The following is a 25,728-nucleotide window of genomic DNA, read 5'->3' on the forward strand; positions in this document are numbered from 1 at the left end:
CATAACAGCAGTACGAACACGGAACACAAACCAGCATTAGCAATGCCAACAGTATGGGCTTTTGTTTAGGCATGGGAAAAGCACTTGCCAGGCTCTGCCGTAGTGATATTAACTGGCCATTGAAGGTAGCAGGTGCAAAACTGTGCAAATACCGGGGCATCTAATAGCAGTGCCTCACAAATGCCCAATACTTATACACAAGCCTAAACTATTGGCTTTGCCAATGCTCGTTTTTTAGCAGGACTTCAGTGAAGGACACGCAAAGTGCTAATAAATCGAGTAAAGGAAGGCAAACCTGGTTACTATTGTACACAGGATCGGTCGCCTATGGGGAGGGGGTTTAGGGGGAGTACAGGACCCCAGAGATACTGGGCCTCATTAGGAGTATGCCAGTGTGGAATTAACATGCCGATAAACCCGTTTATCATTGCATTTCCGCACTGGCATACTAAGTTTGGTGGTGGGGTGGGCATAATTACCGCCAGCTCGGAGCTGCTGGTATTACCGGTGCCAATAATACTGGCAGCCCCCTCCCTCCCATCAGTCATGGAATGGGAGTAACTACACTTACTGGCACTTGGAATCTGCCGACAATTCCAGCAGACCAAGTGCCGGTACTGGTATTGCGGTTTGGTGGTATCCACCGGGTTTACAGGCAGGATTCCACCAGACGTATGAGTCCCACAGTAATTAGGTTTTAGTCTTTATTCACAAATGAAAAACTAGAGAAACTAATGGGATTACATACCAGGACCAAAGTCTTTCCCCTCTTCCAGGCAGCTGCAAGCATTTCTGCAGTGGAATCGCTGCGATTCAAACCAACGACTGACCAGCTCCGTGCTTCTAAATCGTGGCTCTAAGGAACTTCTCATTTCGGATTCGTGTTTACTTGTGTGAATAAGAGATTCCTTGAGGAAGCGGTCATGGTCCTGAACTTGGGAGACCCACGAGATGGTAGAAGGCCCATTACACAAATGTTGGAGCTGAAAGGACTCATGATCCTAGGGGGAAGTTTTTCATCTTCACAAAAGAACCTGCTACTCGCACCAGTTGGAATTTTGGAAACAATATGCCATACCGGCGTTCTGCATTGGAATGAAGATCGGTTGCAAAGGACAGAATAAAATAAAAATAAAAAAAAAACAATTATCAATAATGTATTAACAGATGGGGGCAAGCATATGGTTTGTAGAACTTATGAAATATTGTGCCTAAAAGGTTTGTATGGAGGTTAGGCCTAGCGGCACATCAATTGCCCTCCTTATTGGACAAGAAGGATCAGGGCACACAGATCCGCATCATCATGGACTCCGAACGACACAATCAAGTTTTGATGGGGAAACACGTACTACATGATGCCCAAAATTGAAATATTGAGTAGTAGTAAATACTTTAGCTTGGTTTCTCACCATTTGCAGAGTAAAATACAATGCAAAATACACCATTAAAAAAACAAAAAAAATAAAATAAACACTAAAACAATGTGTAAATATACAATACAAACTAATGAAGTTAACATTTTCTTTCCCTACCCTTAAAAGAGACGGTGATCTACTCGCATAAATCATTAACAAAGCATACATCACAGGACAAGACAAAATGGATTGCATCAAGAATGGACCTAATGCTAGTACCAATAATGTCTTCTCAGCCATTGCTGTCTGAAGTCTAGAAGTCTTGTGCAGATAAATAAAACATATGAGTTGGATCCTCTACAGCCCCACTGCCACAGGTACAAAGCTTAGTTTTACATTTCAACAGCATCCAGGCCCTTAAAACCTTCAGTTTAACCATAGCCATAATAAGTTTATGAACCGGAGAGCGAATAGTGCTCATCGGGAAATTCTCATAGGGAGTGCAATGTGCCACCATTAGGTGTCCCAGGGAACAAAGATTTTTCATGCGATTTAGAACAAGATTAAAATTCTGTCTTTCTTGCTTTCATTTTCAGCTGTTTGGTCAACAAGCCGCCGCTCAACTATCAAAATCGATCCCCCCACTTTCTACACAATAGGGAGCTTTTCTTGTACCAATGGTATATAACATAGGGGTCATCTTTTGCAAGCTCTTCCATTACGTTCATGATGTTCAGATTCTCCGAAGGGCTCGATTGTAATTTCTGAAAATACATGTGAAACCCAACACCAATATTTATAACCCCAGCTTCGAAGGCGAGAGAAATCCCTGGGGTGCTAGAACTCAAACCCAACAGCTTCCTCAAATGGATATGCAAAACACGATCCAGGGTCGTACTGCTCCACATTTCGCTGCCATGCAGAACAAAAGACTAAACCTTTTTTTCTTCCAGCACCCGATACATTTATGAAAGCGGAAACCTCCATATTTATGATACAATCTTTTTAAGCCTCCCAATCTTGTCTGTAGGCAATTTTCTAATAGCTCCAAGTGAGCAGGCCACAAGCACTTGCTCTAAAGCAAAACAAATAGCAATATGATTCAACCATGTTAATATTAACATTTATAGACCAGCTGTACTTCCTTTTATGAATGCCGAAACCCACTGTCTTTGTTTTCTTTAAATTCATTTTCAAGCCATTGGCTTCAAAATAGCCAGCTGCATAGCGCAAACTATTGGCTAAACCCTTTGGTGTCAAATCCAATAGAATGGCATCATCTGCATATAAAAGGGTAGGGAACATGGCCCCATTGAGGTGTGGAGGAATTAAACCCAACTGGAGTGAGGCCAACATAAAATCTGCTAGGATGATAAACAGCAACAGAGTCAATGGCAGCCCTAGCGCATCCCTTTATTGGCCGAAAACTCGCTAGTAGAGATTTTATGGTATGAGTTGTTAGGGAGGGGGTGTTTTAGGGCCCCAGATTTGCCTCCTTAACTATAAAAAGGAGGCTTCTGCAGGGATCATTTTTATTAAATGGCATGTTAGGTTACATTTATTTATTTCTATGAATGTTACAGTGGTTTCCCGTTTTAAGGGGTTTACTAAAGGAGGGAAGGGGAATTGTAGTATCCTGAGACAGGAGGAGTCATCAAGGCAGGAAGCACAGTGGAGCCAGGTATGTGCAGTAAGAAATCTGCTTTATTGGTTACAGGGTAAAGGAGGACTTACAGGAGACCAGTATGATAGCATCTTTAGAGTGAGCAATTGGATACGAGACCAACCATGTCATCGCTGTATACTTGAGGAATGGTCTCTTGTATTATTGTAATTTAATCCTCTTTTAGTAATGCTCGAGAAATCTTATTTGTTTTTTTGTTAAGTTTTTGTGATTTGCTGACACGTGTTCCAACCTTCCAGGTCATTCTTCAGGCCATGAGATCTAGAAAGCTCCTGTAGCTTATTTTGCAGTGAATGGGGGTGGGCCCTAGTGTACAATTGAGGTGGGTAATCCACAACCAGCCTGGAGTCAGCATGTTTGCAATGTTGACTGTTATGGTCACTCGGTCAAAAACCATGTCAGCAAATCACAAAAAACTTTTTTGAAACCAAATATAGGATTTCGAGCAGGACTAAAAGAGGATTCAATTACAATAACACAAGAGACAATTCCTCAAGTATACAGCGTGTAGATGGTTGGTCTCATATCCGATTGCCTATCAAAAAGGGACTGTGGAGAACTTCCCTTGTAGACCGTTTCTAGACGCATCAGAAGATCCAACATTCCAACTAGCAAGCGCAATGTTCCCGCTTTTCTATTGCTCCCATCTTTCCAGTGAGAGCGCCCATCAGTCCTCCCGGGGACACCCAGCCCTTCAGGTTCCACATTCTACACTAGATTCCTCCCACTCAAGAGACACACCTAGCCACATACTACAGAAGTCAAAGAGTGGTTTGGTTAAACAAAATATGTCACATCACAAAGCGTATATCTGACGAGGTGGGGGGGGGCGAGCATTGCAGAGGAATTTGTAATTCAATACTTTGACAGTTCCGTTTTCAAGGTAGCGCATTGAATGTTCAGGGTTCTAACTCACCACATCAATGTATTTGATTACTTCATTTACTAAGGGAGTAACAAGATCAGGTAGCACCTCTTCAAGAAACATCTCCTGCGGAGGTATACAGGGAGGTTCTCCGCTAAGCAATTTCCCATGCAACACTTTGAAGAGGGAATACAAAATATAAAACGGGCGTTGCTATTTTGCTGGCCAAAAATTCACCATTTTAACTGTTGGAGAAAATAAATGCAGGATAAAGACAGGAGGGGTCTCATCATTAGACGAGAGGTGGATGGCGAGGACCTTGGTTGCTACGGTTTATGGCCCAAATAAAAGGGAAAAATCCTTTTTTCAGAACTTGTGTTTAACCTATCAGCAGTAGCTACAGGTCACAACCTTGTAGGCGATATTAATATAAAGATGGATTGTGAAGCAGAAAAGTCAAACAGACGGAGTGTAATCAAGTGGACAAAGAAGGTTTACAAGTCTTCTGGGAGATTGGCATGAGAGGAAGAAGGGGGTCGTGAAAACCCAGAGGCTAAGAATTCTCCTTCTACTCACATGTTCACAGGAATCACTCCCGCATGGACATTCTGATGGATGAACCCTTTGAAATTAGTACCAAGGAGCGTGGCAATGGGCCCCATAGTGTTAAGTCATGCTTGTGTTGGTTTTGTTTTTAGGTGAATTTTGGTTTTAAAGAACAACCACGTTCTTGGAAGCTTAACCCATGATCCAATCATACACAATTAGAGTTGGAAACAGCAGAATCCATACACAATGCAGCAAACTGGTCTGAGCTGGCTCATTGGGATGCAGCATGTGTGAGGGGAAGTTTAAAGAGCAAGCCGCAAGAAAGAAAGAAAGAAAGCCCCTTTCAGATACTAGAGCACAGAATGAAGGGATCAAAGACGGCTTTCAGGACACCTCAAATAATGAGAAAAACAACCGCAGAGCACGGCAAATGAATATGGTCGATTAGTAGCACGAAATAAAACCATCTAAATTACTAACATACCAACTGAAGGCTCAAGTAAAGGTGAAGAGTACTTCATAAATTGAGTGGGGAAAAAGTATTTGAAGAATCCACAAAGCTTTAACTTTTCAAAGATGTTTATAAGAGCTTATAGTCCAGCTCTCGAGCAGAGGAACAGAACATCCTAAAAATCTTCAGACAAAGTCAAAGAACCCAAGCTCTGTGCAGGAGATGCCAAACCTCTTGAAGCCGCAATATCTCAGAGGAGACAGTGCCATTAGAACTTCAGCTCCAGAAAAAAACAGGTTTATAGCACACGGCTATAAAGGATTTAAACCCCCGATGTCCCTCTTAAACCCAAAAACGAATGCAAGGGTTATGGCCCACTCTGAAATGTTTTGCAAAGTTTGGTCATGGGTGGGCAAAGTTATAGGGGGGGTCCCAACATTTCTTTTTTTCCATAGACATAATGGGAAAAAATCTTTGCTCACGCATACAGCCCAAACCGCTGGACGGATTTTCACCCAATTTGCGGCAGGAGCGGCGGCTTTGTCCCAAAAGCGTGCTTTTGTGAATTTGGTGTAAATTCGTGCAGTATTTTTTTTTTTAAATGACCAAAACGTAAGGCAAAAAAATGTGTGATATCTATGTCCGGTCCGCGGACTCACTTCCCTATTCGGTCTGCGGACTGGCCTCCGATTGGCTGTACTGTCCAGACTGGCCTGTAAAAAAAAAAAAAAAAAAAAAAAAAAATACAAAAAAATATTGCAGACTTTTGCGTGCTCCGGGGACATCAGGATGCGGCCGCTGATTCTCTGATTGGATGGTGAGAAAACGTGAAATGCGTTGGTTTCCCTGAAACGCCGGCCATCTTGGATTCGTAGACTTTTTTGGGGTCCGCGAACAGCGCGGTGAAAACAAAACAAAAAAAAGCAGCATTTCACTTGTCAAACTCAACAAACAATCTCTGGGGATGTGGGGGGTGAGGATTTGATTGGATATGGCCATAAGAAGCCAAAAAATGGGTTGTTTCACCCCTGAAAGTCCACGAATACACCAGGTGTCCTGGGGCAGTCCTGTGGTGTTCGCGGACACTTTGGATGTCCTAGGATATCTGTACCTATTTCTGTATGAAAGGGTTGGGGAAAAGCAGTTTTTGGATGGCTTATAACTTTTGCGCCACTCAATGAAACTGCATGCAGTTTTGCAATTTTATTCTAGAATTAATCCTGAATGGTTTTGCAAAGTTTTGTGGGATTCTGTCAAGAGGGGGCAAAATTAGAGGGGTGGTCCCAAAATATTGCAAAGGCATATAAATGTGATGTCATTTGACGAATCTGCACAACATTTGGCAAAACGATTTTGGATCTAGATATCAATGGTTTTCTAAGGTTTGGTGGGATTTTCTCAAGAGGGGGCGAAATTAGAGGGAGGGTCTCAACATTTTTAGATGGCTTATGACTTTGTTGCCATTTAACGAATGTGGACAAAAGTTTTTAGAAAGATTTTAGACCCAGCCTTCAATGTTTGTGTAAAGACTGAATGGATTTTGTGAAGTGGGGGCTAAGTTATGTGACTATTGTATGTACATACATTTTGAAAATTTAAAAAATAAAACATGGGTGGATTTCGAGCAAACTCGTGAGGAGCATTGGCAAGGACATTAAAGCATGGTTTTGCAAATGTGCCTGTGTTTTATTTTTTGACAAGTGCAATAATGTAGGTACAAAATAATAGTCATATACCTTTGGTGACTGAGGTATAGCCTGTGGCCGTAGGCAGTAGCCAGATTGTCTGCATCATGACCTTATGCCATGACCCAGACAATCTGGTTACTGCCCATTACCGCTAGGGACAGAAAATGGGGTTAAAGTGACTATGTCTACCTGGGACCGGCTATGTGGTAAAGTTATTCAAAAGGTAGGATATGTTGGAAAGGGAAAAAAAGTGATTGTGGTAATTTGTTCATAGGGTTTTGCAGGCTGCCATGGCAAGGGAACAGGGGCTGTGTACGGAGCCCCGCCTTCTCATTCCCTGTTGGCTGTCTTGGAAATTTTCCTTCCTTCTGCGTCGCGCTATAGGAAGAAAAATCTAGGTTTTAGCACCCTGGGTTCCCGCTTTGGGAACCAGAGGTACTAATGGCCTTTATCCCCCATTTCAGGGGCTGCAATGGACGATAATGGTCCATAGCCTTCCTTATTTATTTATAACACACCAATGCCCTCAGACATCAGGCTGTGTGGTTACAGTATTTGTTGAGGAAGATGAGGTGGAGGAAGACAGCATACTACTTGCTGAGAAAGGAATAACCTTTTTGAGAGCATTGCGGTCATTGGATTTGGTGTGGCGGCGCATGAAGGTGCTCCCGTAGGAGTACTGTCCAGGTAGTCTGTGACTAAGTACTATGTGCATTTAACGTAGCTTTAGCCTTTGGTACACTCCCAACAGTAGCAAAGAACTGGCACACCCAGGATTCGATCTTGGTGCTAGAAGTAGGCACTTCCTCTACCTCATCTTCTTGGTCCTCTTCATTGTCTTTGAAAGTACTGCACTTTTTTGTTGTGAAGGTCCTCCAGCTGGTGGTGGTGGCGGCTCTTGGGGGATGAGGGATGGCAATAACTAATGCCATTATTAAGATAAATTGCAGTTTTGATAAAATTCTTCCAAGTATGTACTGTGTACTAGATTGATAATGAGTATGAAAAGGCGTAGGAGGTGTGCAAGGGAAATTTTGAAGTTGAAAGTTCCTAGATCAGTAGAAAATGCAGTTCTGAACTGTCTGTCCGCAAAGGACAGATCTTATCGTGAAGTGCAGACGGGTTCTCGGACACGTCACCCTGCTGCGCACCAGTGTATGGTCATGTGGCACCGTCCGGAAGGTCCACAATGAAGTCAGATGTTCGTAGATGTCTACGGATGCAAAACTAGTTGAAATAATTGCAAAAAGTGTATAGAAGTGTTAAAAATGATTCTAGAAGGTGGGAAATGGCAGTGTTTTAAGGTGACACTTTGTAAATTGGACAGAAATATTGTTATATTTGGTAAGTATGATATTAGTAAGTTGTAGGAAAATAGCTTGCACTGGAAAAACCTGTGAAATTCACTGAAAAAACGTAAAAAAGGGACGTTATGATTAAGTTGCACTAATAAAAACCTATGAAATTCAGGGAAAAAAAACGTTAAAAAAGGACGTTATGGTTCCAAGTAAAATCGAAAAACCCTTGAAATTCGCCAGTTATGGTAAGCTAAGCAACCATAACTCGCACCAACACTGTGCACTGCTAAGACTAACACCCAGGACATCAAAAATATCATTGATGACATCACATGTGCTTTTAGTTTTCATACAAGGGGTTGTGAATGTAATGTTGGCAAAAAAGTATCGGGGGATCATCGGGAAATGTGTAATAAACTACATACTGCATCACGCAATGTAGCGTTCTAAAGAACATTCCATTGCAGTGTTCTTTCTAGTACAGGAACCTACTTATACAGAAATGTAGGTATTGGCTGCAGCATACACCACAGAGGTGCTATATTTGTAATTTTCCAAAGTTATATAATAAAACGGTGAATGTTTCAGTATCAGACTTTTCCGTACTGTGAAACACGTAGCTAATAATGCATCACTTACTACATATTTCTACTAATACACACAAAACAGACTACAATGCATACGCATATGGGGCTTATATATGGAGAGTAAAGTAAGCAAACAAGAGGCAGCACCATTAGCAACTGTGTATAACCTACATGATTGTATTCACACACAAAAATGATTGCTGTGTTTCAGGCCTGCTTCTTCCCCTATATATGTACATCATAAGATGCGATTAAATTCTAAGGAAAGTAGTGTAAGAACATGTGAGAATAGCAATATCTATAAATGTAATCCACCTTTTGAAAGTTTGACTGCTAGTAAATAAACCCACCTGGCCTAGATATGGCAGTGAACAAAAAAAGAAGGGGCTAGACATGTGATGTCATCTTTGATGTCCTGGGTGTTAGTCTTAGAAGTGCACGGTGGTGGCGCGAGTTATGGTAAGCTAAGAAACCATAACTGGCAAATTTCAGCGTTTTTTTCGATTTTACTTGTAACCATAACGTTCTTTTAACAACGTTTTTTCCTGAATTTCATAGGTTTTTATTAGTGCAACTTAACCACAATGTCCCTTTAACAAAGTTTTTAAATGTATATATATATATATATATATATATATACACACACACACATATATACACACACACACAATAGTCCTCTTAAATAAAGGCGCCAAGATGCTAGTGAACAGATTACAACACCCATTATCAAAACGGAGATCAATGCAGAATTCACCCATGTTGCAGAAGAAATTCCATTAGTTAGTGCAGGAATACTGGGATAGTCTGCCATTCAGACGGTATCCAGCAAATGCCCGGTCATCTACCAATGTAGAATTGGCCTGGGACAGAAACTCGGGAGAAATCTGCTCCTCTAGTCACACACTGGCCACAGAATCCAGATGAGGGAGTATAAAGCTTCTGAAACAGTAGGTTGCATCACATCAGAACGTAATCACGAATCAAACGAATGTTCCCGCTCCCCTCCCCCTGGGTGCCAGACTCTCCACAATAGTTACTATCACCACAAACGGTCTAAGAAACTATATGGAGTCTTGAGAGAGGCAATTTTTTCTTTTGATTGTAAAACACGTCAACTTAAACAAATTAAATTGCTTTAATTGAATGCCAAGAGTCCTAAAATGTTGTCTGTTATGAAACTTCTCAGAACTGGCTAAAATACATAAAATATATATTATTTAATCTGCTACTTCAATATCCTTATCACTGGCGTGTGTGCACAGCACGTTCCATATTCGTATTTTCCTACTTTTCTAAACTCATGCAAAAGGAATTAAGGTGGAAGTAGAAATGCCACAAAAAAAATAAAACAAAAACAAAAAAAATGAGCCTATGTATGAATGACTCTGCACATCGTTGATGCCTCAACTGCTGAGAGCAAACAGAACTGACTCTAGGTTCATGGTTTAGCTGCAAAGTTTAACACTTCAGGAAAAAGTGGTTGTTTCCAAGTCCTCCTCATGTTATTCTAGAGAAAGTCGATTATTGAAAAGGTAAATTATGCTTTTCCATTTCATATATGTTGGGACTTGTTCTACAATCCCTCCCACCTTTCTGTATAGTTCAATGGTATCCGACTGCATTGTGGATCACCCCATATCCCCCGCCCACTTCATTAGGGGGGCCAGGAGGCAACTATTTTTAATTGAAATATCTGAAAGGCCCGGGTGGCATCCCGGCTCACACAGCAGTGCCCTGTACCTCTGGAACAGGGAGCAACGAGAATGGCGATGAATGGGGGTAGGGAAGGCGCTCTCTACACGCACAAGGATTTGAAACACAATCGCAAGCACACAATTGCCACTTTTACCCAAACAATCACATTGGCAGCAAAGTAGAACAACATTTACGTGGCAAACCCACGCCTCCAGACCAGACAGATTTTTACCACCAATGCGCACTATCGGAATAGATCGAATTCTGATTACTCATTTATAGAGTCAGAGTAACAAGTAGAAGGGGGGGAAATATTAAAGTTACAGTGGGGTCTAGGGTTTAAATATACAGCTTCTAAACACAAAATGTACATTATAGTACATTACATTTGCTAGGATTCAGCCAAACTCAACTGAGGACTCCACCACTCCTTGACACTTTATGCTCAGAGGAGAAACCCAACGCACTTGTTCATTTCACGTTTAAAGACTAAGCTCGTCTTGGTTTCACAAATCGTGTACAAATAGCGAGTCACAAGCACACTTACCGTAACCACACAAAAAAAAAAAAAAAGACAATCCAAAAGGTAAATGCCATGTAGTAGGTTTTCATACAGCAATCAGTTCAGCTTTCCGGGATTGTGAATCAGGGTTTGCGTCTCCTATTGGAATATATTCATCCACTCAGGGGACAGAATGCAATAACCCGTCTTAATCTGCGATTCCGAGGTGGTTTGAAAGGGGCTACCGATCACTAGCATAGACCGGAATCGCTTAATCTCAAGAGATCTGCTTACGCAGCTTGCAGCAGCGACAGGACCTTCCTTCTCAAAGTACCTAGAACATTTGTTGTAGGGAACCCTAGTAGCATGTTTTTATGAAAATTGTCTCCCCCCATCTCATAACTTCCTTACTCGGGCCCGGATTCAATTTCACGGAGCCACAGCAAGGTTTAAGATGCACCCTAAACTCCCCCCCTCGGATTACAAAAGCAGGCAATCGGCTTCCACCTCCAAGAGCCAGGCTTCACTCCTAACCCACCAACAGAAGGACAGAATTTAACCTCACTGAGCCAGGAGCAACATCCACCACCGTGGATCTCTGGCCCGCAATCAGCTTGCCTTGCCTACTGTTGCATGGCCCGCGTTATGTTGTATATTCTCCCATATGCAGCATTAGAACACGCTGTGCTATGTGCTATGTTTCAGTTGGGTTTGCCATAGTGAGGATCTGGGAATTTCTTTACGTAAACTGGGATATGACCAAATGCTCTTGGTCTCATTCACCAAGTAATGAAATAATGTGTACTTATTTGCCTCACCACAAGTTAAAATCCAGTCTTTTTCCCACAGCTTCCTTTTCATCTTGCACCGATTAATCAGCAATTCTTCATGAGAGGAGCCCAAACCCTGCCAAAGTGCCCCCATCGAGTGATTCCCAAAAAAGGTCAGAGCCTTCGAACCCACAGCTGCTTTCAATGAAAGTAAACCCAGTTCTCTTCCGATGATCTGTATCGGGACCATTTTAGGGAGGCCCAGCACTCTTATCCAAAATAGCCCTTCTAGGCTTGCCCAATGTTTTTGGGAAATCTTAGCAGAGCGTCCGCACCAAACGACAACGGATACTACTTTTGCTCTGTAAAAGTAGAGTAGAGGTCGTAGAGAAAGCCAATAGAACGTATGCTTCACAATTAATGCTTGGTTAGCCAAAGCAATTGTTTCCCCTTTTAAAGTTAAAGTTCGAAATTCATGCATTTCTACTGAACTGTTACAGATTTGAACCCCACGATTTTTAAAAGGAGTCAACAAGTTCGATCACTGTTGGGCCCATGCGCCATTTAAAATTCTGCTTCCGTTTTCCTGGACCTTTTTGGAGAATCAGAAGCTTTGTTTTTTCTGTATTGATCTGCAGTTCTTTTTGCACAGTGCATTTCTCCGGCCGTTTCAATTGTCTTTGGAGACCTATAGGAGTAGTATCTAATAATGCTAGGTCATCCGCATAGAGTAGGCAACCCACTTTTACACCTCCAATTTTTTGGCGGGAAGCACCTAGTTCCCGCCATAAAAGGTGGCCAAGTCAGATATATACAGGTCAAAAAGAGGGCTGGGGCACACCACTAGCATTTAAATGCACTCTAATGGAGCCTTTATTTGGTCTACCAAGTCATCAGGGCAGTTTACTCCACAGTCGCTGCCTGTTTATACTGGCGAATGCTTTAGTTAAATCGACAAAGGCTAAGCAAATTATAGTTTGTACTTAAAGAGTTATCCTTCAGAGGAGAAAGCAAAAAGATTGGTGGGGGATGTCCGCCAAACCCCCACCCCCCCCCAACAAATCCTGGACTGGAAAATGTCTTGCCACCAGTCTCGACCATGCCACTAACCTTTTTAGCAGTAAGATAGCACATAGACGTGATGGGGGAAAACTAAGAGGGCTATAGTTACTCAGATCCTCCCTGTCGCCACTCTTCAATATCAGGATTACATTTGCCAACTTCCACCAGAAGGGTACATTTCGAGCTACCAAGACATCTTCCAGAATCATGCCCAGAACTGTAGCCCACGGTTCAGGGTTTTGTTTGAGCATCACATTAGATGGGTCATCTGGCCCTGGAGCACAAGAAGCCTTGGATTGCTTCATCAGATTGCCTAGGTCTTCACGGTCCCAATTCAGACTCCAGGTAGATGGTTGAAGAGCATGTCCCTTCTTTGACACTGGCTCAGCGAACAGAACACTGAAGAACCTGCCCCAAGCTCCCTCTGCCACTCCATTTATTTGAGAAGACGTCCCACATTTTCCTGTCTATTTAATAATGGACCAGATTTCCAATTTATTCATTCTTTTTATCTATAGCTCTCAGCATTTTCTCTGCATCTTTCTGGACCATTTCTATCTTATGACTAGTAAGCCAGTTCTTGTAGGTATTTCTTTGCCCCTTAATGTCCCCACGCTGTAGACAAGACCGAGGCCCGTTTTAAGTGGCTGATGGCCAGCCTCAAGGCCCACCTTTTAATAATAACCTCCTTATATCTGTGCTGGTGTCTCGACAGAGTTCCTTGCTTAGTAGAATTTTGTACCATGAATGTTGCCAGCAGCGGAACATAGTTAACTCTGGCCTCCAAGGTTTGCAAATTCATTGGCAGAACACTTGCCGAGTGCATAGCTCGCATTTGTTCCACATCACAGGGTTTTGCACCATAGCCATTAATTCATAAACAGCTTGCAGTTTATGAAACAAACCATCAAATTGGAGCATTCCACATGCAGTCTCTGTTGGCCCCACTACTTAACATACTTAACAGTACAGTTTATCTTGAAGCATCAGCTGCAGAGTCTTAGATGGACACATCTTAGGGCAGCAATGGCTGGTACTCCCCCCCCCCCACACACTTTCTATTAAACACGATGATGAACCCCCAATCGAGGACAGCCCCATCAGCAGCAAGTAGAACATACCTAAATGACCGTACCCGGATATTCACTCTGGCAAGGCAGGAACCTCCGTCTAGGAAAATCTCAGCATGTATTCCCCCAAACGTATGATCGACTCATCCCAAAATTACCCCTCACTCAATATTTGTGCATCAACTTTACAAATCTATGGAGAACATTTTAGGCATTTTGCAATGATGCAAGGTTACTTAACATTAGTTTACAGAAAGGTGATCCAATTGGATCCTGGTCAGAAGGCTTGGTGGCCAAGATTGTAGTGTATCTGGGGAAATGGTCAACCAAGCATTGAGCGGATAAGCACAAGCCCTCGCTTTCACGGGTTCGCGCTGTCTCATTACAATATCATCCCACCGATCCTTATCTAGGGCCCCACAATAAGCTGAATGCGAATGTCCTGCAAAAGGAATTAAAAAAACATGCTAAAATGACACAATATCTGCTTCACTATTAAAACAAAATACAAACCCACACAATTTGGGGCATCAAAGGGGAACAGAACTTAGGATAATCCGAAACAGATAACTTCTCAGCAATAATCCTGGACGTTAATCCACTGCCTTTAGAAACACGGACTACGAACAAAACATGGAGGCTTTAACAACAGACAGAATAATCACTGAAGCCAAAATGGAATCCAGAAAGGTCTGCTAGAGCAGGGCCTGCAAAACAACAAACAAGATAAGCACACAAACTAGCCGGCACATTCATAAAAAAAATCCCACAACAGCTCTCACCAACTGCCCCCTCAACCATTTAAGAAACTGCACCGACCAGAGAACGAACATACAGAAATGCACCACAAAGTCTTATAGCGCAACATATCGACTTCCCAAACAAATAGAAAGAAACAAACCGTGCCCATTAGTGACCTCGTGTCACCCGAGAACCAAGCATGGAACTAGTGCCGTCTCACGCCAACTGGAGGACAAACAAGTGCAGTAGAAAATAACTTCTTGGCTGTGGGGGCAAATTAAATCTGCTCTTCGAAACACATGCAGCAGTTTCAGTCCTAAATCCCACAAAAATAATCTCGGAAGAAAAAAAAAAAAAAACAAAAAAAAGGAAAAAAATAAAACAATGCATGCTCCAAGTGGGATATGAACACCATAAACCAATCAAGGCAAGTCGTGCGCTGTACGGCACAGGATTACGCCGCTTACCGATCACCCCTCCAGCATGTGGTCATTTGTGCCGAGTCGGGGATTGCCTCAGATCAGGAAAAGTAGGAATGCTCCGAACAATGCACCCAGAAGACTATATATGACCCCGTTACAAATTAAAGCCAACAGCTCGTTTAATCGGAGTGTTCCAGAGGCTCATCCGCCAGCACTACTAAGACCTGAAGAGGCATTCGCCCTAAAGCAATGTAGGGTCAAAACCTGGTAGTTCCAAGCAGTGGCGTGTCCAGCGAGTGGCCTGGCGTGGCAAGTGCTACCCCTGCAATCTGACTGGCCACCCCATTATCCTAAACTATGATCACTATGTGCCCTTGTGCTGTGGTACTTCATGCCACCCCAGCATAAAAGTCAGTGCCCCACTTGGGCCATCCCAGTCAAGAGTCGGGACACGCAACTGGTTATATGCAAGCAGTGTGCACAGCAGCTGACCAAGTCTTGACAGGATTTGTGGGGAGGGGGCTGATGGGTACTCTCCCCACCCCCAGGTTTTAGCCCGTTTTCTCTTACAAGCATTGTTAACATCTTACACAATATAATTACACACACACCCTTAATAGAAAACTGTAGCAGACTTGCAGTGAAGAAAGGAGTAGGAGGGAATTTAAAAGGATCCAACTTTCCCTCGTCCAACATTTGAAAACAGGGACAAGGCAGGCCTTGCGTGGCTTTCCTCCACTCGAGGCAGCACAGGGATGAATTACATACAGATAACTGTGGTAATTATAGGCGCGCCCGACTCGCCCAAGCCATTACCTCCTCTAAACCAGAGCCATCCATCCACCTGCCCTTTGGAGAAGAATTAGTAGCACTGGAACGTCATAATTAGCACACACAATAGGGAATCGTGCCTGGCAGGTGCATGCCCCTCCTACATCACAAAGAGCACCTCCAGGGTGGCCCCTGAACCATTTCCTTCCAGTTCAAAGTTCGAGCTGAACCCAGCACTGTTCAGAGGTCTAAACCGTGTGCCTTGTGTCAGTGCGCTTCATAGAAGGTTGCATATGAACACAAAAAAAAAATAAAAAAATAAAAAAAATTAAAAAAAAAGGGGGGGGGGGAGTGCATCAACTAAACTAAAACCAACAGGACTACGATGAGCTAGTAAAGCGGTGGGGGCAACAATAAAGAAAGCTTTGAGAAGAACTCAATCAGAAACAGACAACCGGTATCGTAGCACTGGACAGTCTCAGGAGGATAGGCCAGGGGCAATGCACTCATCTTGGAAGACTATGCAGAGCAACACGGGTTCGATCCACGGGTCCGTGCTTAGAAACCTCCGGACATTAAGCACGTTATAAATAACCAATTATAATTACAGCCTCCATTATATGGTGATAAACCTTTGCCTACTGCAGCATTTCAAGCCTTACAGTGTGAAGGGGAATAGTTTAGGGTATCCAGCATGGGGTATGCTAAATTCAACTCAGTTTTTCTGCAGGCGCTGGTTGGGAAGGGCTCAATGTCCAATCTGGAGTCGCCAGCCAGCAAGACCCTCGCAGACCTAGAAGCAAGTCGGAGAGGAACCCAAGCCAAAGCCAGCCTATGTACTTACTAATAGAAACATACAAGACGGTCGTAAATCATCTCAGAGTCCATACACGGACAATTAAAATTCAATTTACAAACCTCATCTCTGCCAATCGAGCACACCATCAATCATATTAGCGCAGGCAAAGGCATCGGATATTCAATGGTTGTCTAAATCTACATTTTTAACACAAACACACTTAATTATATGAAAAAAAGATTAATTACTGTGCCCCTCACAGCTGGTATGCTCCATCGCTGGAAAAGAACATAGGCTGCGTGCATGCAAACTATCCGGGAGTGCAGCCCAGCTATGGACCAGGTGCAAAACCAATTACTGAACCCTCCAAGCACCAGGCAGAGACCTTTCCAGAAAGCCTTCCGCTCTCGGTCACCCTTGGACGTGCTCACCAAAACCTTCACATAGCATCACAAAGTACTCATCCATGGGCGACTACGAAGGCTCAATGAAGCCCACAGAATGGGGGTGCGGGGTCCCTCGGATTGCTTGTGTAAAAGGATCTTGAAAGCCTGTTCAAGATTGGTCTGGGTGAAGTGCATCTGACTAGTAGGCTAGGGGGAATTTCGGAATGGTCTGCCACTATTGCAAACTACCAACCTTCTTTGGAATGTGACTGGCTGGAGGTGGAGGACCAGAGAGGCAAATCACCAGTTTAGAGGGGAGAGGGGAAAGGGGGGGCGTGCACGTAAACATTAGAAGCTCCAACCATTGACCTGCAAGAGGGTCTGGTCTGATTTAAGGAGGAAATACAGATTAGAAGTTGCTAGCGAACAGCACCTGGGAGTCTGCACCAGGAAGGCAGCCGCTGCGCTCCGCTATTGCTGAACAGTCTGTGAGTGCTGAACTTGGCTGCTTCCCTTCTACACAGGGGAGAAGGGGCCGCAATCGCTGGCAGCTATTTATCTCCTGCTTATAGCCCAGTAGGGTCCAGTTAATATCACACCGACAGCTACCAGGAGTTCGTTTGGGCTTCCCAGGCCAACTGGAGGCATACAGGCATACTTATTCAATATAGGCTTGGTTCAGGAATGCATATGAAGTAGAATAGCGGACATTACAGCTAAACAGATCATAAAATGGGCAACATGTTGAAGTCCACAATGTGGCATGTTCTAGCTCATGGTTCCCAGAGGTAGGTCTGGTCTACCAGGGAACGTGCACCAACCAGGAGATGCATTTAGATGCTGCTCATTAAAGCAAGGTTTAACCCTGCAGGGGTGGAGGTAGCAGGTACGACGAAGGCAAGGCCAATCCTTCCCGCTCACAGGGGCCTCAAGACCCGTTCACTGGAACCTCAAAAACATGAAGCAAAAAATAAAGTTCTGTGAAAGATCTCGGCGGATTGGTTTAACGTTGCTTTCTATTGGAAGTTCGCCTTTTAATTCGTATCGTTTCGGAATGGCTGCAATTAAGACAAGTTTACAAAATGCTACATGCAGGGAGCTTTGAATGGCTTGGTCCCAACTAGGCAACACTGAAATGTGCATGGTCAGGCGACAATGGACCCATTATAGGTTGGGCGGTGCGGGTAAAAAGTGGCAGTAATTTCATTATCACCACTATTTCAGAAAAATAAAAATGGCATTAATGTCATTTTGGGTACCATATACCCAAAATGCCTGCCTTACATTTTTTTATTCTAGTTTTCCTACCAGCTCAGCTTGGAAACATCCAAATAAGGGCATGCCGGTGTGTGGGGGGTGCGGGTCCAGCTTAAGACTCAGGGTCAGTGCTGTGTGAGACCGCAACTGGTTGAAACGTTGATTGGGACAGTCTGGTTCCAATACACATTTCTCCTGGTGGATGTCGGTTGATTGGAAGGCCTGGGGTAACCGATTATCAATGAGTGGACAGCAACTGCCAGCATGAATTTCACAGATCCTTCCTATTGTTGACATGTGGCGCAGTGTGGGAAAAAATCTGATTCCGCGTGACGCAGAGGAGGAAATGGTTTCCCTCTGATAATGACAAATAACTTGGTACACATGTCACTGAGCAGGTCATCACGGAGAAGGGAGCACCAGAATTGACATACGCCGGACCCGGGAGATGCAAGTCACACAGGCGGGACACCTTGACACATTGTGAGCCTCCATTCATCTAGACGGAGGGATTATGGACAACGTATCCATTAAGAAGAAAGGATTCATCAGTTTACAGCAAGGATCCACTATACACCATGTGAAAGACCACAGACGTGTACACACAAAACAGGGGGTTCAGAAGTCGCCGAACCAACTGTAGCCAGAGCTTGCAAAGTCCTGATGAAGGCTGTGGATAAATAGGGGGGGCAGGAGGGGGTAAGGGAGGACGCATCGTCAACCTGTGTACCCAAAGACACTGGGCCGAAACACAGGGTTGACAGGAAGTGACTTGTGCCTCTATGTTGGAAATATTACGAGAGGTATGCCAATACGGGAGACCTCAAAAGATATTAGTGACTTTTTGAGCTCAGTGTCAGTCCCAGTCAGTATTGTAGATCCACAAGGATGTACTGCGGTTGACAGACTGAAGTTCAGACAAGACTCAGTATGCGAGTAGCACCTGGACTAGGGCTAGACTCATCATACAGAGGACTGTTGTAGACCTGGCATAACCATCAGCCTGATTTTTGGGATAACAGAAGGTCTGAGCCTTTCTAGAAGTTGCTGACAGCCCAGAATCCTAAGAGAGAAGACAAGAGTGGAGAGGACCCAGATACCTGCAGCAGAAGCGTCCAGCATTCCCAAAGCCCTCTAGCAGCGATCCTCTGCTTAGTCCACTGTGGCCTGAGAAGACCTTTGTCAGTGACCTCCTCCCAAAGACCAGTGGCACCTGCATGGCAGTCCTCCCATCGGTGGACTTCGGAAATCTGTCCTTGAGACCTGAACCTCTGCTGTTCCTCAACAATCCCAGGGCGGACTACCCACTGAACCGGTCCTTTTGCTATACTGGATACTGCCATGAATTGCAACTTGGGACTCTAGGGACCTTCTGCTGGAGTCCCAGGAACCAAGTGGCCTACAGGAAGGAGCTGCTCTACACTGAAGAGGGGCCAGTCTGGAGGAAGTTTTCTATCGCTGCTACAAACTGAGCTTCACAACCTCTGGCCAGGGACTGCCACCTCGCCTTGCCTCTCCAGTCATGTCCCAGAGTAGGGTGTGGGGAGGGGCGGGGCTTACCATCATTGCTGTGGGAGAAGCGATTGTTTTCATTCAAGGTCTAGTGTCTTTTACAGCTGGGAGTCTCCTGGAACCGCTTCGCATAGTGGAACCACCACCTAGCTGACCCCCCAAACCAGAAACTGTGTTACGGTCTCTCGGATCCCTCGACCTCCTGCAAATGGATAATGGGAAGGGTGAATGGCCCCAGTGAGGGCGTTTTCAGAATAGGAGTAAGGGACCAGAGTGCATATGCACACACCACTCTGAATTGCCCAATTCACACATGATTACATGGGCACAAAGCCCTCTCACTACACATAGCCCTTACCTGGTTGTGGGCCACAATGCTTTGGCTGGGATTCCCCCCCGTGTAACACGTAGAGTGTAGGAATTGAAAGTATACAGAAAATGTTACTTTAAAATTACGGCATTATTCGTCGTTTTCTTCAGACTGAAAAGTAGGCATCAACAGAGGCCACGCCCTTCATGTGCTGGTCCCATACTGCCTTTCCACCATTGTTCTGGTCGCAACAGTGGCATGGAGACTCAGACATGTCGCCTAAGCCACCGGGTGGAGTTCTGAAACGGAAAGCAGCACCAACGCTAAAACCTGGGGGAAATCAAGTCAGTGTCCAGCAAACTGGACGTTATATACAGCACCGAGCTGGGTGCCATTAGGGACAGGTGGCATAAAAAGAATCACTCCATGCATACAATGGTTACCACTCCATCCATCGAGCACAGACCTTAAGTATTTCCCAAAATCCAAGAAGTGCTTCCCATGACTCGATACTCAGGTTTGCAATAAGTGTTTACGTAGAAGGCCACAAAGATGTGACAAGGTGTGGCAAACTCAAGGTAAAGACCATCCAGATAAACCAGACTGGTCAGCCCAGGATATGGAGACCGAACACTCGGAACGGCCGAGGGGGGGGGGGCAGCTGATGAGGTGTCCGAGTCATTAGCCGGGGCACACTTGAACCCTGAAGAGCCAGAGTCGCACCCAACTCCTAATGGAGCCATAAAGGCGGGTCCCCACCTCTTTAGAACACGACAAAGGTGGACTCAGGAGCCGCAAAAGGGTGGCACCAAGACAGGGGCACTGGAGGCCACATACTTGGGGCACAAGCAGACAAAAAGATCTGCTGCCTCCAAAAACCCAAGGCGAGGCTGCAAGGCCATGGATAGTCCACTCCAACCAAATTGATTCAAGCTGCTAGAACAAAACCATAAGGCGCAGACTCCAAGAGAGACGTTACAGCAGCTATAAATACGATGCCAAAGAAAAGAAACGCAAAACATGTTGCCAAAACACAAGGGTGGGGTCATGACGTCGCAACCCCACAGGACAATGAAACTCTGGTACACACTGACGGCTAGCAAGGCCAGACCTCAGATAAGGGAACCAGGACGTGAAACGAGTGAACCGCCAAAATACACGCACACTATACACACAAGCATGGCCACGCCTTGCAAGCGAGCAGCACCTCAAGAACATTTCATACAGCAACGGTGACGATCGATAAAGCAGGGGGGTATAGCTCAGCTGCAGGGACGCTGGACGTGACCTAGCAGAATGCCCCCCACGACAAAAGACAGGGAAGAGTATGAAGGGGAGAGGGTCCAGAATGTTTTCTAACAAACTGGAGAAAAAAAAAATCAAACGTTTATGTGGCTAGCTGAGTTAATAAAGCAGCGATACAAAAATGCAAAAGTGCCAAGGATAGGTTATGTACTCTTATATGTGTATAGCACCTCCTGCCAGAAGTAATGGCGTGTGGAAAGCATGGCTCTTCAGCACACATGGTCCGAAAAGACGAGAGAGGCGCTTCGCTAGACACACGTTGAATGGATCTGACGATTATGCATGTCCTTTGCATGGAAACGCATGCCATTCAGTGTGCTGCATACGTGTAGCAGAGCCCTCAACTGTAGACAGAAGCCCTCTGAGTTGATCACACCCGGTTGCCCCTTGCGCTGCAGCGTAGAGTGCAGTGGAGCACCACAAACAATACAACCAGTCACTGACAAGGCAGTCCTACCTGCGCCTAAATACAGCGCCTTGCCTGGATTTTATTAGGCCTCGACACTGTCATCTCAGACAGTCATTGAAAAGGCAACTTAATTCTAATGACTATTTGCAGGCAATGCTAGGCTCTTATTTTCATGTTTGCACACACCAGACTCTTCTGAAGGGCCTTGCACCCCACAGCGCTTCGAGGCAACAAGAATGGCAGCAGGCGCTATACAAATATCAAATAACGCAACTATCGCACTGGCGCAATCAGAGCTTAGAAGGAAAGTACTGCCACAAATTGACGATTTACAACTGCAGGTGTACTGTGCACACTAGTAAAGCTGCCAGAAACCCGATGGAGGACTACCTAGTCCAAAAACAGGAGTAACTGCCTGTTAACCCCGTAATCAGAGGAGTAACTTTACTGAAAATGTTGGGGAGAGGGGCATGGGATCTAAAGGAAAGGGGCCCCTGCCAAATGAGGGGGACAAAACGGTGTGCCACAAAAGTTGGGGGAAGGCAAACACCCTTGCCCCCCTAAAATGACACCCATGCCCGCAATGGACCCAAAGGGTTGAGAGTGCGGTTAACGGTATTAAGTAAAGCGATCCAGCCCACCCAACTAAATAACATGGTGGTCCCGTTCCTAATTTGTGTACGCGCCCCGATACCTGCGGGCTCCGGCGCGATACAAATAAATAAATAAGGAAAACTAGTATGAAGGTATTCCAAAGGAATTACCGAAGGCCAGTCTCATACCGAAGGCCAGTGTGTTTTTTCCTGGTGTGGGTGAAGGGGGCGGAGGGGGCGTGGTGGAGTTTGGTCACTTACAGATCGATCCGTTTACACTACAACCTATAAGGGCGCATCCCGAGCAGCGCGATGGGCAGGGTGAGTGTCAGAGGGCATTGCCATGGTGGCATGAAAGCTGGTTTGGGACTGGTCAAACATGGCTTCTAGTAGGTCACGTCCTTCAACAAACTCCAGAATACTTAAGGGGGATTTGAAAAGCGCGCACCCTGCATTACAAGGCCAAGAATGCAGCTGAAGTCAGGGCGTCCTTATTCAGGAGGCGTGCAGCTCCTAACATACTAGCGCCGAGTTCATCTGCATTGCCCCTCGCTCCCATTCTGACCTCCCCCCCCCCCCAACCCCCTGCCAGGGGCGTTGCTAGGGGGAGGCTAAGGGGGCTATAGACCCTGATCTTTTGGTTGTAGCCCCCGATAGATGGAGCTACAGCCAAAAGACTAGCTAGCCCCCAGTCCCAACATCAGCTTAGCCGCGAGACTTTTCCAGACCTAGCAACTCCCATGCCCCCCCGCTCCTGCTATTAACTGGAGCCCAACCCTCCATCACTTTTATGAGAACCACCAAATCATGGCCCTTTTCGGACCTCTGCTGTGACCTTAGACATTCCCGCAGGTGTCGGAGTAAAAACGCCACCCCTTTCAGCCAAAGACTGCAGTGCAAGGTGTGCCATCAGCTCAGAATACAAAACGTCCCCTCCTTTCATCTTCTGTTCTCAATGTGCGATGCGGCGTTACTAGGCCTTGTACTGCACCCAATCACCAGCGTAGAAGCGTGAGAGGGCAGTCACAAAACACACTCTAAAGTCACACAAACACATACTCGGTGGGGTGAGGGAATCCAAATGTACCATGGCCCGCCCCGAGCGCCCCCTCATAGAAGGCTCGGGCAGCTGGCGCGCACACGTAAATATTCACAGAGGGAGCCTCGTATAGCGACTTCAGTGGTTCAACCATCAAAACTGCACGCACCCTCACCTCCTGAGCTGCTATATTCTTGCTTTGATTGAAAGGTCGCTTTTCCTAAATGGCGCAGGCGGCACAAAGTAACACATCTAATTGAACTGTCGCTTCCTAGACACAGAGGCGATGCTAGGGGCGAGGGAATAGAGGATGGGGGGAGAGGGCGTGGGGTAAAGCCCCGGGTCTTTTCAAGACCTAGCAACACCCCTGCTACTAGACCCTAGCCCAGCGTGTCGCTTATTATAGACACCATGGAAAGGGTTAGTAAAGTTAGTCTCATGAGGTCTGTGCTGGCCTTGCACGCTGTGTACCAGTTGCTGCTTAGCCTGCCCAAGACCAACCAATCCTTTAGACTGTCAGACACCTGTGTTCATCTCGAGGCGGATGGAAAGGTCCGCTGCAGATCAATCCAACTAGAGGAGAGCTCGCTCTCGCCCCTCACTACACTTTAACCCAACAGTTGTATTTGTAGTGCAGCGCATTAACCCCCAGAGGAGCATCTTGGCAACATTCACAGATCACAGACATGTATTGTAAACCAACTTAATAGAAACTCATCTACCTCTAAAACTGAAGGATGAAGGGCTGAGTGGACCTGCTGTTATTCAAACCGGTGACCATGAGGTCAAACACAGGCCCCTGTGTTGGATGCATTAGTCCACTGAGCCACAGGCCCGGGACTTTGACTTATTGGTGATGTCAGCCAATAAGAAAACACCTCAAATTGAAAACTTGGTCGTAAACAAATGATGCGCGCCTTTTGCCCTGAAGTCAAAGCCAATAGTGGCTTCCCACTGCTTGTTTCCACTCCTTGCTGTGTGCGCGAGCAGGGCCCAGCTCCCCCCCCCCCCAGCCCCCAATCATTTTATGAGACCATCCAAGTCGAGTAGCTCACATGGTGAAACAAGAATAAAAACGGGGTCCCCTACCTGCCGAGCTCCTCTCCAATTTCGTAGTAATCCTCCACATTCTCCTGTCGGAAGACAGTCATGATAGCTCCCTCGCTCACAAGCAACAAAGACCACCGGCTCCGGGGGGCAGCAGCATCGCCCCAGGACCCTCAGTCAGGCAGCATCCAGCGGCGGCAATCCATGAATTCAACACCCCTGCAAGAAGCAAGACCCTGTTAATAGAGGGGGGGGGCGGATTCCTCTAAAGGTGCACAAGGCTCAGCACAGAGGCGCGCGGCACTCGCCCCCACCGCCCGGGGTCACCCACCAGCCCAGCACCTGTGAGCAGGCGGCCGTCAAGCCCGGGGCTAAGCGGCAGGTGCCGCCTGCCACCGCTGCGCCTCCACTGGGCTCCGCGGGAGGAGGGGGGGGGGACTGAGCCCGGCAATTAGAAAACCCTCGGAGCGTGAAATGCACGGCTGCCTCCGTTGCCCGGTCAACTGCATACGTGCATAGGGCACGGAGCAAGATAGAGCCGTGCCGGTGGCCGCACGGCTAACCCCACCACGGGCTCCCTGCGAGGGAAGCGATGGCTCCTGCACCCACTCGTACCCCGGGGTGTAGGCAGCCCGGTATCTCGTACCATCGCCTACACAGCCCTGGACTGTGAACCGGGCCGGGTTTCCCGGATGCAGGCAGCGGCAGGTACGACTCCAGCGGCGTGCATGCAGAACACCACACAACATGGATGACGGCCGTACCCGGGTCAGCGGCGCCCAGCCTGGCAGCCGCCGGTGGGCTGGGGGTGCAGCACAGGCAGCACCATACACCGTCCGGGGCAGTACGCGACCCGAGACAACAGAGGGGAGTAGGAGGAGGCTGCCCGCTCCGCCACCAGGAACTGCGAGCAGGGGGAGGAGCGCGGGCGGGCAGGCGGGCGCCCCGCCTGACTAAAGAGGCGGGGGACGGAGCGTGGGAGAGGGAGGGCGCCGAGCAGAGAGGTAGGGAGCAGAGGAGGCGCAGGGAACGGACCGGCTCGAAGAAGGGGCAAGAGAGCAGTGCACACGCACAGCTGCTGGCAGTGGGGTGATACGATGCGGGCGTATTAGAGGAATTTGAAGCCCATCCACCCTTATGCTGGGCACGTGTATACAAGAAAGGACTGTGTGTTATGTTATCTTGTGTATAATGTCTCCTGCCATATGTAATGTGCAAACACCTTGGGTAGGAAGCACGGCGTAGTGTCTGGTTCTACTTAAGAAAATACCGTGTGCCTAGTGCTAATTATTCTATTATTTATCATTAATAGAGTATTAATCAATAACATACATATATCTAATGTTCTTATCCTCAATGTTCTGGGGCAGTGGCCTGTCCAGACTCTTTTGACTGGGGTGGCCCAAGTGGGGCACTGAGTTATGCAGGGGTGGCATGAAGTCCGAGCGCACACACACACACAATGGTCATAGTTTAGGATAATGGGGTGGCCAATCCGATTCCCGGGGTAGCACGTACCACTGCAGGCCACTTCCTGGACACAGCACTGCTCTGGATGGAG

General features: G+C 46.1%; 1 protein-coding gene across 3 annotated transcripts in view; it reads right to left on the reverse strand.

The window, feature by feature from the left end:
• Nucleotides 1-25,090, reverse strand: part of DAPK1 (death associated protein kinase 1) — a 986,032-nt gene extending 960,942 nt beyond the window's left edge. The window contains exons 1-2 of one of the 3 annotated variants that reach the window (XM_069625713.1): nucleotides 24,932-25,090; nucleotides 24,210-24,386 (exon numbers count right to left, since the gene is read on the reverse strand). In XM_069625713.1, coding sequence (XP_069481814.1) covers nucleotides 24,210-24,271 — 62 coding nt within the window. In that variant the 5' untranslated portion in view covers nucleotides 24,272-24,386; nucleotides 24,932-25,090. The other 2 variants (XM_069625714.1, XM_069625715.1) reach the window with 2 other exon arrangements.
• Between the last annotated feature and the right edge of the window lie 638 nt (nucleotides 25,091-25,728).

The sequence above is a fragment of the Ambystoma mexicanum genome, chromosome 6p (assembly GCF_040938575.1).
Source record: "Ambystoma mexicanum isolate Mex_15411 chromosome 6p, UKY_AmexF1_1, whole genome shotgun sequence".
NCBI lineage: Eukaryota > Metazoa > Chordata > Amphibia > Caudata > Ambystomatidae > Ambystoma > Ambystoma mexicanum.